The 20,633-nt window shown below is 39.3% G+C and overlaps 1 protein-coding gene across 2 annotated transcripts in view; it reads right to left on the bottom strand.

Moving 5' to 3' along the window:
• necab1 (N-terminal EF-hand calcium binding protein 1) overlaps positions 1 to 20,633 on the bottom strand; it is a 46,145-nt gene that overhangs the window by 15,170 nt on the left and 10,342 nt on the right. For both annotated transcript variants that reach the window (XM_075449628.1, XM_075449627.1), the window contains exons 4-6: positions 15,003 to 15,028; positions 14,734 to 14,831; positions 4,178 to 4,314 (exon numbers count right to left, since the gene is read on the bottom strand). In XM_075449628.1, the coding sequence (XP_075305743.1) occupies positions 4,178 to 4,314; positions 14,734 to 14,831; positions 15,003 to 15,028 (261 nt within the window). The remainder of the gene's footprint in view (positions 1 to 4,177; positions 4,315 to 14,733; positions 14,832 to 15,002; positions 15,029 to 20,633) is intronic.

A 20,633-nucleotide genomic window follows, 5' to 3' on the forward strand; every position in this document is an offset into this window, starting at 1 on the left:
TAGCATGTCTGGATTTAAAAAGAGCATCCAAGAGAGGGTGAGTCTAACAGATGTTAAGATATGGAGGGTTTCACCACTTTTTCAAAGACTGGGTGGGAAATTCTGAAAAACCTTAATTTTCTCAGCCTGGAAACTATGAATTCAAAATAAAGTAAATGAAGGTTTTTATTTTAAATGCAGCTTTTATTTTAAATTAAAGAGTTTGCCCTTCTGTTGATCAATGTTTAGAATACTTGAAAGTGAGGACAGTGTCAACTTTTTTGCGATTATGTTCATCTCAAGCATCGGCTTTGCAAAGTGAAACACATGCCCTCTTAACTCCAGGTCTGAAAAGGAAGAAATACATAGCATGTGGTCTGAATAAGTTAGACCTCTCATGGGAAGATTGCTAAGAATTTCAGGATCTCTTTGTCTCAATTTATAATTAAAATGTTCGAAAAAATCCCTGTACGCGAGGGACGGGGTTAAAAACTAATAATGAATGGTTGTGAGCTCGACGCCCTCAGGCGGCAAAGCTCTAATAACAGACACTATTCTGTAGTTGAAATCACTGCATGGGCTCAGGGACTCTTATGACAACCAAAGTCACTGAGCACAGATGGTTTCTGCATCCGCAAGTAGAATTTGAGACTCGATGATGAAAAGGAAAAAACGAAAAAAAAAAAAAAAAAAAAAGAGTGCAGAAATATTGCTGCCGTAAGCAGATTTAAAGGAGTATTCTGGGATTTATCAACCTATGCCTTATCTTCCCTTGTGGTTGGGTGTAAATTATTGATTCACACAAAAATGTGTGCAGTCTGTCCCACATTGAGTGACGAGGCTTTGTACAGCAACCGAGGAACAGCTGCAATGTTATAACACGAGGTAATCATGTGCAGCGAACTAAAATTGCTTATATTTTGTACTAACATAAACATATTGTGAACATAAAAGTATGAGGACATGATAGAGGGGAACCTTCTTTTCATCGAATGTACTATATTTTTGTACACTGTATATTCAGCACTTTTATCAAAACTCTATAGCACATCTCATATCTAAATGTGAATAACAATATAAGAATTCAAAACATTCCCCTCCATCCCCCTCCATCCCATGGAGAAATGCAGTGTAATTAATTCACAAACTGAAAGTCTGTTTATACCCTTGATGCACAGGGAGGAGGGACTGGGTGGCGAGTCTCTTTTGGTCTGCCAGTGAGTCATAATCTAAGCCGTGTAGCAACTTCAATTGCGAAAACTGTCAACCAAGAATGGGGCAAAGGAGGTCGAGGGTTTGTTGGCAGGATTGGCAGAGAGGGAACGAGAGCCAGGATACTCTGTTCTGGTTTTGCAGCCATCACAGTATGTAACGACTGTGCCATAATCGATGCACTTCAATCTTATGATGTCAGGCAATATTGCAACAAAGAAAAAAACATGTTGACCTCAAAATGAACAGTGGAACTTACGAATACAAAGCTCCAGCTCAGCTGTGGGCAGCACCATACGTCCATGAAAATGTGTTCTTACTTTGTCCACAGCCTCTTTACACATCTAAGACTGACCACAAAAACCCATTTAAAGCCACAAGAGAAACAACCAGGTCTCCTGTAGTTTGGAGGAGCAGCATGATTACGTTCACAATCACAGGGGAATTACTCAGGTAGGAAGGATGCTGGAAGAGAAGAGGCTGCTCAGGGAGCGAGGGATAGTCACACTTTGAAATGATATGAGGGGTAAACAGAAATAGAGAGATGAAGAGGACGTGAGGGGGAGAAACAAAAGAAAGGAAACATCTGTCGATTATCCAGGCCCATTATTTCATGCCTCTAAGAATAAGTGTGAACAGGACGATGATGAGAAAAAGGAGAGGCAAGAAACGAGAAACCCCACGTGGATCCTTTTGAACTAAACTCGTGCCAAAAACATTTTGATTAAAAAATATATAAATTGGAAGAAGTAAGGTGTGCAGGGCGGTTGCATTTTGTAAATGCAGCAATATGATGTCACAGTTTGTCAGCGTTGGACAGAATGTAGACAAATATGACAAGGAAAATATGGGTAAATCGAGGAGACAATATGCTTCACATAGTTCAAATAGGCTAAGACAGGCAGCCTTTTATTGCACTCATTATAAGATATGTCTGAACTAACTGAGTGAAAAATGGAAAAAGACCTTTGGAAAAGTTAAAAGTAACTGTTATTTCAAAATAAGGAACTATTCCATTGCAATTTATAACCTCCACAAGCAACATTCTTGCATTAGATTGTGCAATGCTCCAACTAACACACACTGGGTGAACATGTGGGGTGAGACAATTGTTCTAATTTTCTGAAAGGTCATTCGAACCAGCTTGCTGCAACCATATCTCAGCCAGCACCTCATTAGCAGCAAATTGATCAATTTAGCGCGAGTTAGCAATGCAGCTCTACCATTAATCTCTTCACACTAAAGAGACTCAAGGGCAAACAGAGAAAAGGAAAACACTCCTGGTTTGAAAAGAGATCTATTACATGTACTTACAATCTGAAATGTGGGACAAGTTTGACAGAAGTTGGAAGCAAATTAAAGCTCACTTGTTGAACTCGCACAGGTGACAAAACGTTGAAAAAAGCTGTGTGTCCTACCTGTCCGTTAGACACACCATGCTAATGAATGCAGAGCTTACCTGCAGGGTAGACTCACATACGTGCTTGTACACTCAAACACGATCTGTGTAAGAAGTCTAGTGTATGTGGGCATTTGGTGAGTCATCGTCACCAATGAACTGAGCACAGCTGGGACATGTTGGAGTTCTGAATTGAGACCCAGACAGATCATGTGCTGCAAAAAGGCACCAGAACCCACTGAGAAGAAGAGCCAAATCAGTGGTCGACTCTTTTAGAGAGGCCAGTGAGCATTCATTATCACTATAATGATAGCATTTTATTTCGTACGCACACATTCACAAACAGGGCAATGTAGGCCTGAAAAAATGTGATAGCGCTCATTTTGATGATGAAAGATAATTGTTTCAACTGACAACACAGCAACAGAGCTTCCATTAAACTCGTACTGACTGATTTATGTCAGCACAATATGCTGTTAGCATGCTGTTTTCATAATGCTGCATGCACTAATTTTATCTTTTGCCCTGAGCTTTGTGTGAATCAAAAAAAAAAAATTGTTGATGCTGCCCTGGGGAAATTAGGAGAAAACTGTTTTTTTCCATCAAAATTTAAAAAAAGAAAATAAACTGCATTCTAATATTCTTCATCCATATCTGAAAAAGTTAAGCCCCAGAGACAAACCTGAAAGTTGTAGCTAAATCATGGCCCTTCATGGAGTGTAACTTGACCCCAAAACAGTAACCAGTTTCATCGTGTAAGGGGCATTTATCCCTGCTAAATCCTAACAACATTGTGAGTTATGCTTCTAAATATCATTTCCTGTTGATGTGATGTAGGACACTGCAGATTAATTTTTTTTTTATACATAGTGGAAAGGTATAGCACACCAAACAATGCAGTGAGCTGCTGCTCACAGGGAACAAATCATCAAAAATTACCTTTAAAAAAAGTTGCATAAGTAGCCAGAGTATGCAACACTTTTTTTTAAAGTAGCAGTGAAGTTTCATATTGCAACCCGCCTGTAAGCCTTTTTTTTTTTTTTATCATATCATAATCAACATTGAGAAAAACATAGCTGAGAATATGATGTACATATAATTTTTACACATCGAAGACGGAAAAAAAGGATTTAGGGCTGTATTTGAACTCTCAGCAGATTGGTGTTACTTGAACCTTGTCGACCATGAAACAAAACAATCAGCTGCGAGATGTTAAAATGTTCTGTAGACACGAGGGGACGATGAGTATGTCAGCTCTTTCAAATCATGCCAGTTTGGATTCAGTTCCAAAATCTTTATAATCACCTGTGTTTGTGTTATCTCACCCTCTGTATGTCATTTTTCTCAAGTCTAAATAAGCTCTCTTCAATTTGTTCCACTTCAGCTTTCTTCATACGGACAAGATTTACATATTAAACAAATGACGAGTCATAAATATCTTCTGGATTAAAGGGAAGAGCAGATGTTCTTAATAAAGACTCGGCAAGAGCCTAATAAAGATTTTAAATGTAGGATGTAAATTAGTGTGAACAAAAAAGGTAGATGGGTGTTCATAAAAGTGAAGGACCAGAGAGATTTTGCTCTTACTTCTCCTGGCGAGTCTGCTCGGCTGTGGTTTCCATGGCGCATTCGAGTGAGCTCTGAAGGGAATGAAGCTGATTGGTTGTCTCCTTCAGCAGAAAGCGGGTCACAAACTGCTCCAGGTGGGTGGACTCCTGATAATCCTGTCAATCAAGGTGAGGAGGAGGACAAGTTAGAGGAGGAGGAACAATAAAGGGGAGCTGTGACAAGTTTCACATGCCACTCGAGAGTCACTAAATGTCCGGACCTCCTCTGCTAATTAAAATATGCCCACAAGATCATTCATTCATGAGGCATTGCATGACACTGCTGCTGGGAGAGACAAAACAAGAAAAGAAAGATGAGAAAAAAACGTGTCAAATACTTAGTCATGTTTGCTCAAATCCTCAGAAATCTGTCAGGAATCCGTCAGTCTATTTCTTTATAGTAATTATAGGAATATGTCAGGACTCTAAAAGCTAAATGAAGGGATAGAGGCATTAAATGAGTACAGACTGCGATGGAATACAGATTTCCTGAGTAAAATTGGACTTCATCCATCTTACTGTGGACAAACTAAGAACTCTCAGATCCCTCCATCATTAGTCGGTTTCATATATCTGCTAAGAGATTGATATATTCTAAACATGCTCCACTATATCTATCATTAGTGCATAAATTTAGTTTGTTTAGTATTTGGTGGGTTAGGGTTAGTAATATTACACAGATAAAAGAAAGCTGCTCTGGAGACCTGTGTAAAACTCCATGTGAATTCAAAGACAAATCGTCTTTGAATTCGTACCTGAAGTACAGAAAGCCAAGTAATGCGATCCAGATTAACAATATAGCTGGATAGTGAGTCTGAAGATTTCTTTTGAGGGGGCTAAAACTACAGACAGTATGATAACGATGAAGACTTCTTTTCTTCTTTTAATTTTATTCTAATTGGCACTGCAGATGTCTGCATAATTTGTGCGACAAGACATGTTTATATTTCTATTACGCTGTAAAGTGTCTTAATACATGCGAAAGAGTCATCAGCACCTAGTCATGGATACATTTAGTTATGGCAGATTATAAATTGAACTGAAATAAATGTCCTAAATTACATTTTGTAGACATGTCATCTGCTTTGCCCAGAACAAAGCACGAGGGCTGAGTGTTGTTTTGGAACTAATCAAAGAGGCTTGAGGGATGCTTGGCAATGTGGTGTTTGCACACCACACCTGCTCCCCTCAATTTTGAGCACCATGACTATTTGTACACTCGTCTAGTAATGGGAGGTTTGAAAGCAAATGCTAATGGGAGTTAGATTAGAGAATAACTAATGCATGTGTATGTGTGTGTGTGTGACAGAAAGAAAAAGAAGAGGACAGAAAGGAAATATACATATGGGTAAGTAATGAGTGTAAAAAAAAACAAACATCTGTAACTATCTATGAATAAAGGTGACAGAAATCTTGCTTATAGTGGCTCATTATGGTCATTGATAGTTTTTGATCATCAGCCCACATGCACACAGACATGCACAAGAGTGTGCATTCACTTCACCGAGGGTGAGTCATAACAAGACCAGTAAAGGTCACTCTCTTGCAATCTCAACAGTGTGTGTCCATCTCATAAATCTACAGCTTCAGGTCTGTCTGATTTTACTTTTTCTTTTTGCCGCTCCTGTGACACCTATACTGTTATTTGCACTAAAGGCCAAATGAGAGTTTTGTTGAAGGCAATGCCTTTTAGCTCTGGGAGTTCTTCTATTTCAATCACAAACTGCTACCAAAATAATATATTTGAGGTCTGGACTGAACTGATGCAGTCACAATCTGTGCCCAGTCATACCTCAATATTCTTTAGTCAAATGGCTTTATTTCTACAAATCTTTAAAAAAAAAAAAGCAAGAAATCTTCATCAAAAAGGCTTGCTCCAGCTAGTTTGTGTCACATCCTGCTTTAACTTGTGTGTAAATTCCCACCCAGTATCTTTCACATGAAAACAAGGTTAAGTTTCAGTTTCAAAGTGTTAAGATGGTTACTTTTGAAGTGTAATACAGAGTACAAGTTACTAGAGCTTTGTCATAAAGAAGGTGCTAAAGTGTGTCAAAAGGATTGTTAGCTAACAAAAGAATAATTAAAATGCCCACGTGTCTGTATCTGTATCCGGGTGAAACATATAACATAATCTTCACCATCACTGTCATCTTCACTGAGATAAAGTAATGCAACTTAATTACTTCAGTAGCTTCGTTAGAATAACGAAGCATTGACTGAAAGGTCCTGTCACCTGGAACAGCTTTGGTCCTCTAAGCCAGAGCTGCCCTGGCTGCAGCTTTGCCGATGGCACTTTTTTTTTTGTTGTTGATGTTTTTATGGTTTTGCTTTGTTTTATGTTGTGTAACAAGTGTCTCATTAAAAAAAAAAAAAAAACAGTTTCAGTCTTATTGCATTAGGCAAGGCAATCGTTAGAGTCTAACGACGATTCTAAAGGGTGATTCTATCCTGCCTCTCACCCAATGGCAGATGGGACAAACTCTGCCGGTGCTTTGACAAGGAGGTCTTTTATGCACAGACAAGGCACTGCTGATATGTAAAAAAGATTTCTGTGTTAATCTATGGTTTGCTTTTTTTCATCATCATGTCTGTGGACACGATTCAAACAGATTAAATCCATGTTACTAATTAATGTTTTGCTATGACACTGGGTTGGATTGCAGCAGTTTGCACCTGCACCGTGTTGAAAATGATGCGTATATGTTACGAGGTCTGACCTTGTCAGGTTGCTGTTGTAAAATGTTACAGAGAGGCACCAGGCAGATCATTCAGAAACAATCCGATTAATGGAAAGCAGTGCATGTCTGAAAGTATTAGATAGTATATCAGTGTTCGGTCCAAAGCTAGTTTCACTGCAGTCGGAGGTCATCTCGGAGGAAGTTTTCCATTTTTCTTTCAGAAACATAGGTTGCCATCATCTCGGGTAACATAAACTTCACTCTACCTGTCTCTCCTCTGTGTCGGGGACACAGATGCAGTGCAACTTCAGAGGAGAACAACTATCACACTGTGAAAAATGATATTAAAATGCATCACAGACTCACACTCAGTTGAAATAAAGCCTGTTCATATAAATAGGTCACTAACGTTAAAAAAAAATATATATATATATATTTGGTTTCAGAACAGTGTGACAGGCTCAGAAAGTTAAGTGAATTGGCTGTTGACTTTCCTTTTGCTATTATTCTTGGCATTTAAAATAAGAATTTTTGACAGTTCTGATTTTTATGTAAAAATATTGTCAAATTTTCAGCAATGAAAAGCCTTCAACCGATGACACCACAATTCACCTGGTCTGGCTGGCCACAGACATGGTAGGCTGAGGTTGTCCAGAGCCGTGAGCAATGATTTAACAGAGATGCGAGGCGAAGCAGATTTAAATAACATGAAAATAAAAGCAAATGTGGAGTGCCTACTGCTAAATGAATGAACAGAGCCTGAATCTAAATATAGAGATAGCTCTTTGTAACCTGTTTTCATTTCCTAATTAAATGAGCCTTTTTGCTGACAGTTGTTTGGAAAAAAAGCAAAGCCATCGCTCTTCCATATTTAGATATAACAGCATTCTTATTACCAGCATTATAATAGCTGCTACTTTACCTTTCAAACACTTTATCATCAAAGCACAACTTCATTTTATTTCCATGGATGCAACCTTTTGTTGGCTTTGGCATGAATATCTGAGCAAAAAAAACCCAGAGCCTCTGATCACATCCATGCAGTAAAAATATCTGCCTTTGATTTTGATCCACACTCTTACTCCAGCACCCCCGCACATGTGCATGAATACATCGTGCATGCACATAAAAACGCTTGTGTGCACACGCTCATCAGTGACAAAAAAAAAAATGACCAAAATACCTTGCATATACACACACATGCAGTCAGCCCCCTCACACGCATCCACAGCCAGAGACCACCCACTCAAATATATGTACAGTTCAACAGAGACGACTGAGCTTTTGTCTGGCTAGTGCAGCATCTGTTCACTTCCTCGCCACCCAATACTCAATAACAGTCACCAAAATACAATGCATCATACAATGTTACTTCTATTTGTGCTGTTAGTCATTCCTCGGGCCAGATAAGTTTGATGATAATGGCATCACATATGCTTAATAAAAGGTTAATCTATGAATTCAAGAATGAGCATGGGAGGACATCAGCAGTGTAAAATCATGTCTGGCTCCCTCACAGTTCAGTGTAGTAATTCAATTTACGTTATTGCCAGTTCTGCCTGGACCGTGCAGAGTCATTTGTTTTCATTTGAGGTAAAATACCCATTTTGAGAGTATGTGAGGGAAAGAGGGAATAGGATTCTGAGACTGGCTGAGGGGGTATTTGGAGTCCCGCTTTCCAGACCAGTGCGAGTAATTCTTTCTTAAAGGACAGAACCTTACTGCCTCTGCTGTACTTCTCCTTCACATCCAACACATCTTAAACCTGTTCTATAAAAAGTCTGTCTCTGAGTTAAAAAAATCGTTAAAGGATTTAAAATGGTTAACATTTCCTGTTCTCTACATTAAATGGAATGCTCTCTCCGGGTCGGGAATGAGATCCTTCCCCAAGTGGAGGAGTTCAAGTATCTCGGGGTCTTGTTCACGAGTGAGGGACGAATGGAGCAGGAGATTGACAGACGGATCGGTGCGGCGTCCGCAGTGATGCGGGCTCTGCACCGGCCCGTCGTGGTGAAGAAGGAGCTGAGCCAGAAGGCGAAGCTCTCGATTTACCGGTCAATCTATGTTCCTACCCTCACCTATGGTCACGAGCTGTGGGTAGTGACCGAAAGAACGAGATCGCGAATACAAGCGGCCGAAATGAGTTTCCTCCGCAGGGTGTCTGGGCTCTCCCTTAGAGATAGGGTGAGAAGCTCAGTCATCCGGGAGGGGCTCGGAGTAGAACCGCTGCTCCTCCGCATCGAGAGGAGTCAGATGAGGTGGCTCGGGCATCTGGTGAGAATGCCTTCTGGACGCCTCCCTGGTGAGGTGTTCTGGGCCCGTCCCACTGGGAGGAGGCCCCGGGGAAGACCCAGGACACGTTGGAGAGACTATGTTTCTCGGCTGGCCTGGGAACGCCTCGGGGTCCCCCCAGAAGAGCTGGGGGAAGTGGCCGGGGACAGGGACGTCTGGGTTTCTCTGCTTAAGCTGCTGCCCCCGTGACCCGATCCCAGGACCAGCGGAAGATGATGGATGGATGGATGGATGGATGGATACATTAAATCTCTTAAATTCCACCTTGTTGGGTTTTCGCTCCTATTCGCTGCAAACGGTGGACGAGCCTGCTGGTAATGTTAATTGCCTTATGCAATGTTTGAGTGTCAGTAGTATAGAAATGATGTGAAGATTTTTGATTAATCAGTATTCTGTTGTTATGGTACTTATGGGGGAGCAAGGCCTTGCTAACCACATAAGGTTTTAGGCCATTATGAACAAAGAGTCCACACAGAGGATGGGTTTGGGGCCACATACACACAATACATATAGCAAATTATTATTTTATACATATAATCTATTAGGAAATGTGCTCATTTGCGGAGTTATTATCAGTTGAGTGGGGAAGGTTTTAAACTTACTAGAAAAGAGTCTCTATTTCTAGAATCTTGATTAATACTCCTGATATAGAAGGGTTTGCTAAAGCATCAGAATTTTTTCTAAATGTGCTCATTTGCAGAGTTATAATCAGTGACTTATGAAGGTCTTAACCCTCTCGGAAAGAATTTCTGTTCCGAGTAAAATGATGGAATAGTCCTGATTTGAAAGTGTAGCTTAAGCATTGCAATTATGTTTACTATTTCCATGCCTGTGCAATGAAGACTTGCTTGCTGCTTTAATTGCAATGATGAACAGCTTTCACATGAGCTTACATAATAACACATGAAGTCACATCAAAAGGGGGATGACAGACGTTTCCTAACTGGTTGTGCTACATCTCAAAAGGTAAGTGGCTCTTGCAGTTTGGGGGGTGACTGCTAAAGTCTTGCTACTGCTAATACAGATGTGACACAATACAGAATATTACATTCCTACCTCAGTTATTTGACTGAATTAGTTGAAATGATAAAATCACTTCAAAAGGGGGATTGTTATAATTGGCTTTGTTCTTAGACATTAGGAATGAAATAAGTCTCAGTACTTTTCCATATGACCTTAAGTGATGCAGGAGTAGACAGACAAAACAATCAGGAAAGTCTGGGAAACCAAGGGCAGATTGATACACACACATTATTTGAATTCCTCAGAGACATTATTTGGGCTAGTACGATTCATATCCAATCACATTTGATCAACAAGGGATCCACCGTGAGAAACTATGAGATATATATACACGAGGTGTAACCGGAGATACGGGGCTCGGTCTGACGGATTCTTGCGAGGTCTGTCAGACTGAGACAAGCGCTGAAATACTGCACTTGTTGCCATACCAATAAAGACTTCATTTTGACTTGAATTACTTCGGTCCGTTCTTGAGCCTCCTACTAAAAGAATCGTATCTAACAGTACAATTAATGGTTGTCTTCTTTAAATTGAATGCAAAACATTTTCTGAACTCAACCATTATCTGTCTTTTCCATTTATCTTTCTTGCTGTAGTATTTAGGTGGTAAAGTTGTGTGTCATCTTTTATCACTTCTTTCTGTGCTAATAAAAAACTATAACTGTCAAATGAATGCTTTGGCTCCCACACAGTGTCCACGGCGAGACGTGTCAACTTTGGTGCAGATGGGAGAGGCAATTTGAGCTTCACAGCGTGTGTCACATGTGCCAGATGAGCTACTACTGAAAGAGAGACTTGTTGGAAAGAAAAAGAAGCTCTCCCTGCAGATCTAATATGCCACCTTTCTAACTTCTCACATCTGTCATCTCCTTAATGTCTGATAATTTACCCTCGCTGTCTGCTTACTTTTTCTCTGCTTTGCCACCTTCATCCTTCTTTCTCTTCTCTGTGATAATGTAAAAGGCACTCATCTTCAGACAGCTCTGCAGTAAGATCAAGGATGTTATACAAAGGGATCAACAGCAATTCTTGTTAGATAATGCAGCCACTGTCCATTTAATTTGAAGACTTTGTTGGCTGCAAATCCAATATGCCATGTTTTATTCTAATGGTTAATTAGCATGTTGAGCCATGACTTGTCCATTTTGGCTCTGTAACAGAAATCTGACTAATGGGAGATCTGAGGAAGCCAGGTGGGCAGCATACTGGCAGAGGTGTGCACCAAGAAGCCAGGGCCACACCGAGAAATTGAGCTTTAATTTGTCTTGTCGTTAAATCATAAAAATGTAAGATTACTTTTTAGCACATTGTTTTCCCTGTCACCCACACATACCACCCAGATTTTTAATCAGTATAGTTAGAAATGAAATATAACAAAGCTGGCTCATTCCATGCTGATGGGCAATGCAGTTTTGCATGAAGTTGTACTATTGTCAAACTGTTTTAGCAATATTTCTGGCATTTTCTATTTCTAGCAGACTCATTGGACTAGCACTTTGGTCTGAGTTGGCAGATAATGAACAGACTAACACTATCAAATATTCACTGAGTACCAGTTACTTTTGTGATCCTCCTACTTTTCCATCAGATGTACACAGCTGGCCAAATTTTTCCCTTATGGAAAATCTCTCTTCATCAAAAAGATTGAAAAAGATTTGGATTATAACTGACCATGGTACCTTGAAAGAAAATAGAAAACAATAATTCCCTCTGATTGGGAGCGAGTTTGTTGAGGTACAACAGTCCCCGGGACTGTCGTCCAAGAAACCAAACTTCATTTCCCATCCAAACCAGCACTTTACTTAATTTCACACTTACAGTGCCTTGCGAAAGTATTCGGCCTCCTTGAACTTTTCAACCTTTTGCCACATTTCAGGATTTAAACATAAAGATGTAAAATTTAAATTTTTTGTGAAGAATCAACAAGAAGTGGGACACAATCGTGAAGTGGATTGAAATTTATTAGATGTGTCAAACTTTTTAACAAATAAAAAACTGAAAAGTGGGGCGTGCAATATTATTCGGCCCCCTTGCGTTAATACTTTATAGCGCCGCCTTTTGCTGCAATTACAGCTGCAAGTCGCTTGAGGTATGTCTCTATCAGTTTTGCACATCGAGAGACTGAAATTCTTGCCCATTCTTCCTTGCAAAACAGCTCGAGCTCAGTGAGGTTGGATGGAGAGCGTTTGTGAACAGCAGTCTTCAGCTCTTTCCACAGATTCTCGATTGGATTCAGGTCTGGACTTTGACTTGGCCATTCCAACACCTGGATACATTTATTTGTGAACCATTCCATTGTAGATTTGGCTTTATGTTTTGGATCATTGTCTTGTTGGAAGATAAATCTCCGTCCCAGTCTCAGGTCTCTTGCAGACTCCAACTGGTTTTCTTCCAGAATGGTCCTGTATTTGGCCCCATCCATCTTCCCATCAATTTTGACCATCTTCCCTGTCCCTGCTGACAAAAAGCAGGTCCAAACCACAATGCTGCCACCACCATGTTTGACAGTGGGGATGGTGTGTTCAGGGTGATGAGCTGTGTTGCTTTTACGCCAAACATATCGTTTTGCATTGTGGCCAAACGATTTCGGTTTCATCTGACCTGAGCACCTTCTTCCACATGTTTGGTGTGTCTCCCAGGTGGCTTGTGGCAAACTTTAAACAAGACTTTTTATGGATATCTTTGAGAAATGGCTTTCTTCTTGCCACTCTTCCATAAAGGCCAGATTTGTGCAGTGTACGACTGATTGTTGTCCTATGGACAGACTCTCCCACCTCAGCTGTAGATCTCTGCAGTTCATCCAGCGTGATCATGGGCCTCTTGGCTGCATCTCTGATCAGTCTTCTCCTTGTTCGAGATGAAACTTTAGAGGGACGGCCGGGTCTTGGTAGATTTGCAGTGGTCTGATACTCCTTCCATTTCAATATGATTGCTTGCACAGTGCTCCTTTGGATGTTTAAAGCTTGGGAAATCTTTTTGTATCCAAATCCAGCTTTAAACTTCTCCACAACAGTATCTCGGACCTGCCTGGTGTGTTCTTCATGATGCTCTCCGCTCTTTGAACAGAACCCTGAGACTATCACAGAGCAGGTGCATTTATACGGAGACTTGATTACACACAGGTGGATTCTATTTATCATCATCAGTCATTTGGGACAACATTGGATCATTCAGAGATCCTCACTGAACTTCTGGAGTAAGTTTGCTGCACTGAAAGTAAAGGGGCCGAATAATATTGCACGCCCCACTTTTCAGTTTTTCATTTGTTAAAAAAGTTTGATACATCCGATAAATTTCAATCCACTTCACGATTGTGTCCCAGTTGTTGTTGATTCTTCACAAAAAATTTAAATTTAACATCTTTATGTTTGAAGCCTGAAATGTGGCAAAAGATTGAAAAGTTCAAGGGGGCCGAATACTTTCGCAAGGCACTGTCTCATTTTCACTTAAAGCTATGGTAGGTAATCCTAGAGAGCTAGCAAGAGAGCTAGCAAGATTCGAAAGTGTCCACTCCTCTAAGCTCCACCCCCCCCCTCCCCATTCCGTCAGTGCTTCATCCAAAGCCGGTGGAACCGCATGCGCACATGGAGCAGGGAGCCGGCAGAGGGGGGCGTAGGCAGAAAGCAGAGGCATCTGATTGGTTTTTTGTAGGCGACCAATCCGAGATCAGCGTCCCGCTGATCTCGGATTGGTCAGCTTTTTCTCAGTCCTGCAGCTGCCACAGAGGTCTGATTATTTTCGTCCCTTTTTCTAAATACATCTTGTATAGATTTCTCTCAGGATAGACGGACCATTTCACCCAGTATTACAAAATGTGTTTCTGAACAGGATTACCTACCATGTCTTTAATGTATGATTTCACCGACTCTTTGGTTGGGTTTAGGAAAACAAAACATAAACGATGATGATGCTAAATGTGATGCAAGTATGAAAAACACCAACGCTAAATTATATGGCTTTAAAAGTCACACTGGGGGTCAGAAAAGGCAGCAGACAGTTTGTTTCCATCCGCATGAATGAAATGATCATGAGACCAGGTTATATATATGTGTATTCTACTGTACCCAGCAGATGACTGAATGATGTATTTTTTTGGTTAAAAAAAAAAAAAGAGTTGAAAGCTAAACTGTCATCACATTCAATAGTTCTGAGATTGCATTAGGGGAAATGTATCATGCATATTTAGCTCTTACCTAGTCATTGTTGAGTATTACTCAGACTGATACCGACTTAAAATAAAAAACAACCATAAATCCTGTCCCTTGGTTACTGATTCTACATATTCAATTGCAAATATACAGATTTTTGGAGATTTTACAGCACCAGACTGATGCATCTTCAAACAAAGAGTATAAATGGAACAAAAGAGCAATGCAACCGAGGAACTTTCCAGTCGAAGTGATTAATAAAGCACAGATGATACATGAGTATTGATAGAATACTAAGACCAATAATACACAGATAGAAGTTGCAACTTTGTGCTTTACAGTTTGTATTTCAACCTGTGTGTACTTGTCCAGTGACACCCATTTCCATATCTTACCTTCTTAGTTTTGCCCATTGCCTTCAGGATGGACATGTTCAGGTCTTCTAAAGCACCAAGAACATTCTCGTATTCGCCAAGGTGCTGGGAGAAATACTCTTTAAACACAAGATAAAAGAAAGAAAATAATTAAAAAAGGACAGAGGGGAAAAGACAACTTTGTCATACACAAATACCATTTGAGTGTGCTCCTGAAAATCAGGTGACAATACAACGTTTTTCATGAAAGCTCTTTCTTATTTAGGACTTATCTTTAAGACTCATCTTACCACAGAGTTCATCTGTGTCCAGGTTGCTGAAAAAAACAACACAAGAAAGAGATTTAAATGAAAAGACCTAAAAAAAAAAAGACGTTTTCAAGGTCATAGAAGGGAACACGCAATTCTTTCAGCATACTTTGATTTGATGAATCAGTATGTGATGAAGGGGTAAATATGTTGTGAATATTTGTTTTCTTTCTTTTTTCACCCTGAAGGGTTTTTTGAGAGTTAAGTGGACCAGACAGGAAATTCTTCAAAGAAAACCCTCAAGATACTTTGTCTGCTTGTGATAAATGTTCATCCATGAGTGTGTTTTCAGGAGGTCTGAGTGTATATATGCGAGTATGAAAGTGAGGGATGAAAAAGAAAAGAAGTGAAAAAGGTAGAGTTGATGAAAATTTGTTACAGAGGACAATTAGTCATCGTGTCAGCTGCTCACTTAGCTTTGCGAGACACCAAGAAAAACACATTTCTTTTGACAGTGACTGGGGAATCAAACTGGTTTCAACTCTGTTCCCCAGGAGCTGTAGCTGTTGTTCATAGGGGGAATAAATTGCTTCAAACAAGAGAAAACACTTAGAGCTACTGAGGACAGAGAAAGAAAGCGGAGGTTAGACTCTAAAACCAGACCATTAAGCTTTTTATGAAGTGGCTGTTTTTACATTTCAGCTACACAAATGGACAACATCAAACAGAACTACTGAATACATAGAAAAATACATACAATGCATGTCAAAACACTAGAATCTAAAGCCGACTACTTTTAGAGAGAAGTTCTAATCCTCTATCTGCAAAGTATGCCATCGACATTTCCAAAATAAACACATTTTCTTTTAAATAGAACAATTTAATCACTTCTCAGTGTCCAACATAAAACTGAAGAGGTTTGCCAGCCTGTCAGGCAGACTGAACAGCTTGGTGAGTCATACATTAATCAATACAGGATTCGATTTGAGACTTCTGAATGACTTCCTAACAACAACTCTACCATCTGCCCCTTCTGTGTTGATTTCACAGAGATCGGTACATGCTGTCTTTGGGTTAACATGGAGTTTGCAGAAAAAAAGCTCTGTGCTTTATCTCAGTGATGGTGAAGATTATGATGTAACATGTTTCACCCGGATACAGACACGCACGTGGGCATTTTAATTATTCATTTGTTAGCTAACAATCCTTTTGACACACTTAAGCACCATCTTTATGACAAAGCTCTGGTAACTTACAGGAATGTTTGTTGCCTTATAATGCTCTCATAATCATGATGACAAATTATATAATTGAGAAAACAGTCATATTGTACTGTAGTATTTCTGGGAAAGCACACATTTTAGACAGAGTGGCTGAGTGCATTCATTTATAGATTGTAGCTTAATGTATGACAATTGGTAAATCTCAGATATTTAGACATGTACGGAAGCCCATTTCCACCATACAAAAAAGAAAAAGCTGTTGTGTTTCTTCACTTCAAAGCTGGTGAAGTTAAACTGAAACGTAGAAGTAATAAAACATTTTTCATTCGAGTTGAACATTTAGCCCTTTGTGGAAAGTATATCTTGCAGAAAAACATTAATTTCTCTTGTATTTTAATGAGTTCAGTAAGCTTTGAAGTATTCAGGAACACCTTACACATTTTTTTGCCCTTGCTTTTGTATTTATCATTTGCATTTACACAACTCGGGCAATTTGGTACAGGTAAAGAAACTGACAGTACAGTAGTGCAAAAAGCCAGTTACTCTTTTTTGTTAACTCCTTTTTTGCAGTGCAATCTTTCCCTCCTTTACTTAACTCCCATTATGACGTGACATGCTTGCATAATGCCAGCTTAGATGCTCGTCTGGAATGCGTTAAACAAAGAATGAGCAGCTGCCTTGCATTTGTACATCTTTGACAAATAAGAGCAGACTAAGCACGCAGCAGACTTTCTTTCCTTTTTTTTTTTTTTTTAAAGTAAAGCATGCAAACTCGTTCTAGTAGACCCACAAAGTATAGTTCTGTAAAGGAGCCTCATATGGGCTCTTTAAATAAATGCAGAGACATGGTCATAATACAGCATGATGCAATCCTGACTGAGTATATTCCTGCTGTGATGATCTGATGAAGCTGCAGTTGCAGCAGAAGTTATTTGGGGGGAGGAAATAAATAAACCTTAATTAAAAGGAAGTGACATAATTCGCACATATAAACATCATGATAATGTCTCTCATCAAACAATGTTAAATAAATTCATATTTAGGTGACACTGATGACATCCATCATCTTGATAATATCACTCAGTCACCAAAAAATAATGGGATGTCAATAACAGCAAAGTCTCGGTCTCTGTAAGAATATTTTCTCACGGCGTCACACCAACTTCTCGTAACCCTCACCACAATCAATAATACATTAGCTTTGCTATGGAAATGCATAATAATCTTGAGTTACTTGGCATACAAACACAGGTTTTTGTATGTAGTAGTAGTTTTAAAGGGGACATATCACAAAAAAAACAAAAAACAAAACAACTCATTTTAGAGGATTTATTTGAGTAACTATCAACTTGAATACTTGATAAAAATCCCAAGTCAGACAAGAATTATCCAGCCCCCCCATCTTTATCTCCACTAGCAGCTTCACATCATGCTGTCTTCACTGCACCACTAGAAGTGGGAAATTAAACTCTTTTGCATAATTATTTTGTTATGAACTACTAATCCTTCCAAGCGGTTTTATAGTTAATTTAAGAAAGAAATTATCCGTCCAATATCTTATTAAATCAAGAATAGCAAATTAAAGATTTTACATTTACCTGATAAGCCACCTGGTTCCACTTAAAATGCTAAATTTAAGATTGACATTTAAAGGTAAAGGGCTTTCCTCTTGTAGTTGAGCCTACATGAAAAATCTTAGCTGGATAAATTTTCACTGATTGATTAATTGGGGGTGGGGTGTCGTACTTTGCCATGTATTTTGTTTTACCTCTACTCATAATTTCACTTATTGTTATTACATAATAAGCAACAGAATGCCCTCATGTCCATGTCAGCTGTCGTGCTGCTCCTTGTCCTTTCTGCAAGTCGCTGAACAGACTGAGATCGAGTAATTAGTGGTTACATCCACTTAGAATTAGTCACTGCTAAATTTGAAGCGTGGCCCCGTTGTGATCATTGTGTAATTTATAGATAAGATCTCTGTCTACTGTGCTTGAAGCAGAGAGGGTCAGAAATTGACAGTGTCAGGGTATTTATACACCAAGCTGACAACTGCCCTTCAAGCATGTTTGAAGCATGGGTGAACGTCTGTTTCTCTTCAATTTTAGGTGTGCTACGCACCGTCGGCATTGTTGGACTCCACCCCTTTTGTATATGGCATAAAAAATTTTTTTTAGCAGTTGCTTTTTTTGTAAAAAAAAAAAAAAAAACTTCAAGGTTCTGCAGTCTTAAACTGTGACTGTGTGTTTCAGTATAACGCTGTGCTTTGTGTAACAAACCTACCATGGGCTCAATCCTCGTGCACTGGCTGCGCCTACATCACAGCCCATATTTACGTGCTGAGGAGAGCCCTGCCAACCAGTGAGCGTCCATGATACACGAATAAAGATAAATATGATTGGCAGTCACTGTGGAAGTGGAATCAACAGCCAACCCGTTACATAAGGACATTATTAGCGATCTACGAGTGGGCTGTCAAAGCTAGCATCATCTGTTTACATTGGCAAACGCTGCGCAAACTACTTCCGGCGGAAATGAAGTGCATTGTGGAGAGTAATGGCGCTGCCCAGGGTTTGTCGCGTAAAGTTGTCTATAGTTGGCTAAAGTGCCCCAGTAATTTCCCTCCAGATCTCCAGGAACAAATAGACTTTTATATTTCATAATATAAACAATTTTAAACAGACTCCTCAAGATGTTTTATATTCACATTTACATTTTTTGTAATAATAAGTTTAAATCTGCACTACTTTAGATAGAATTTCATCCTTGTTTACCATTCTTAATGTATTACTATTTGTGAGTACAGGGGGAACATATTATACCACCATCAAAATAAATGTTCTGAACCATCTTTCAAATTACCATAATTACTGTAGTTCTGCTGTTTTTTTGTTTTTTTTTTACTTATGCAACTTTCAGTGCTTATATTAGGATTACACAGGGAGTAGACGTCGGTGTGGATGTTATATAACAAGAAAGTCTGGCCTTGATTTAGACAGACCTTAGCATCGATGTAACACTAAATTCAGAGGTTCAAAGTATCACAACACTTGTAAAACACTATGTATCACAACACACTATGTAACTGAAATTTGCTGTTATTTTTACTGTTTCTGTGGCTCAGTGGGTTACTCAGCTGCAAGCATCTGGATTTAATATTGAGATCAATAACGCTACATTCACTTTGAGTTTTAGATCAGTTTCTTATCATACAAGCTCGATCACTACATCAGTGGATTTGGAGACACATCACATCATTATCTGTATCCTGATTTATGCAGATGAGGATAGTGTTAAACGGTGTAATTTGAACCCATTTAACCTGGTTGCTCATACGTGATCCCTACACAGTACTATGAACAATATAAAAGTGGATTCATAAAAGCAGAAAATCAGCACAGGCTAAGTGAGCATCAACCCCCTGTGGAACCTTTTTTTGAAGTCCGTCTCCTCTCGGTATCAGGTGTTTGATGCAGTGTGAACAGTTTCTCTTTTAACAGCCTAAATGGCACATTAGGACACCAGATGATGTTTTTAAGAGTAGGTCAGGAAATAAAAGTTTGCTTACTCCTTACACAAGTACATATCTATCTATCTATCTATCTATCTATATATATATATATATATATATAGGCAATGCAAGTTTATTTGTAGAGCACAATTCGTACACAAGGCAATTCAAAGTGCTTTACAGCTACATAAAATCGCAAGAAGGCTAATAAAATCATTCCATAAAACTTAAAAATAATCATTAATGAATTCAATTAAAAGCGAAGAGTGCAGATAAAATACTTTCAGTTGTCAAATGCACAGCTAAAAAGAAGTGTTTTCAGCCTGGATTTGAACGTTGTCAGAGGTGTATATATAAACAACACACAGATTTTTCCTTTAATTGAAAATATCCTGTTTCCTTTTTTCTGTCCAACCTCTGTATGTGCCCCTGTGTAACTATAAAAAAAATTAAACATTGTTAAAGGTAGGGTAGGAGATCCTGGATTTTGAGTCCAGCGAAGCTGCATTTTGAAAATACACTACATTACAACAATATTACTGGGCATGTATTGTTGTAATGTTTTAAATACTTGAACGCAGTTTTTCTAGAGAAAATAATTATTTTGTATATGGGATTATCGTCCATCGACTCTTTTGGGCTTTCACATGCGCGAGCCTACAACCAGCCGGTGAGTTACATGCGGTTTATAAAGTTGTTTTGTAACGTCCCCATGCCAGTAATGTGAGAACCATGCATTTGGTTTTGATGGTAAGGCTTGTGACTTTATTGTCGGATGGTTTATAAAGTGGTGTGACGTTTCTGCTGTGTGCAAGTTGTTGTTTTACGTGGAAGGGTTAGCAGTTGCCCCTTAGCCACCACGTATTAGCCTCGCATGACACGCTGTGCGAACAGCGCGATCTCCACACAGGGAGCGCAGATTTGCACCTCTCTGTGTCC

Source organism: Odontesthes bonariensis, chromosome 18 (assembly GCF_027942865.1).
Source record: "Odontesthes bonariensis isolate fOdoBon6 chromosome 18, fOdoBon6.hap1, whole genome shotgun sequence".
Lineage (NCBI taxonomy): Eukaryota > Metazoa > Chordata > Actinopteri > Atheriniformes > Atherinopsidae > Odontesthes > Odontesthes bonariensis.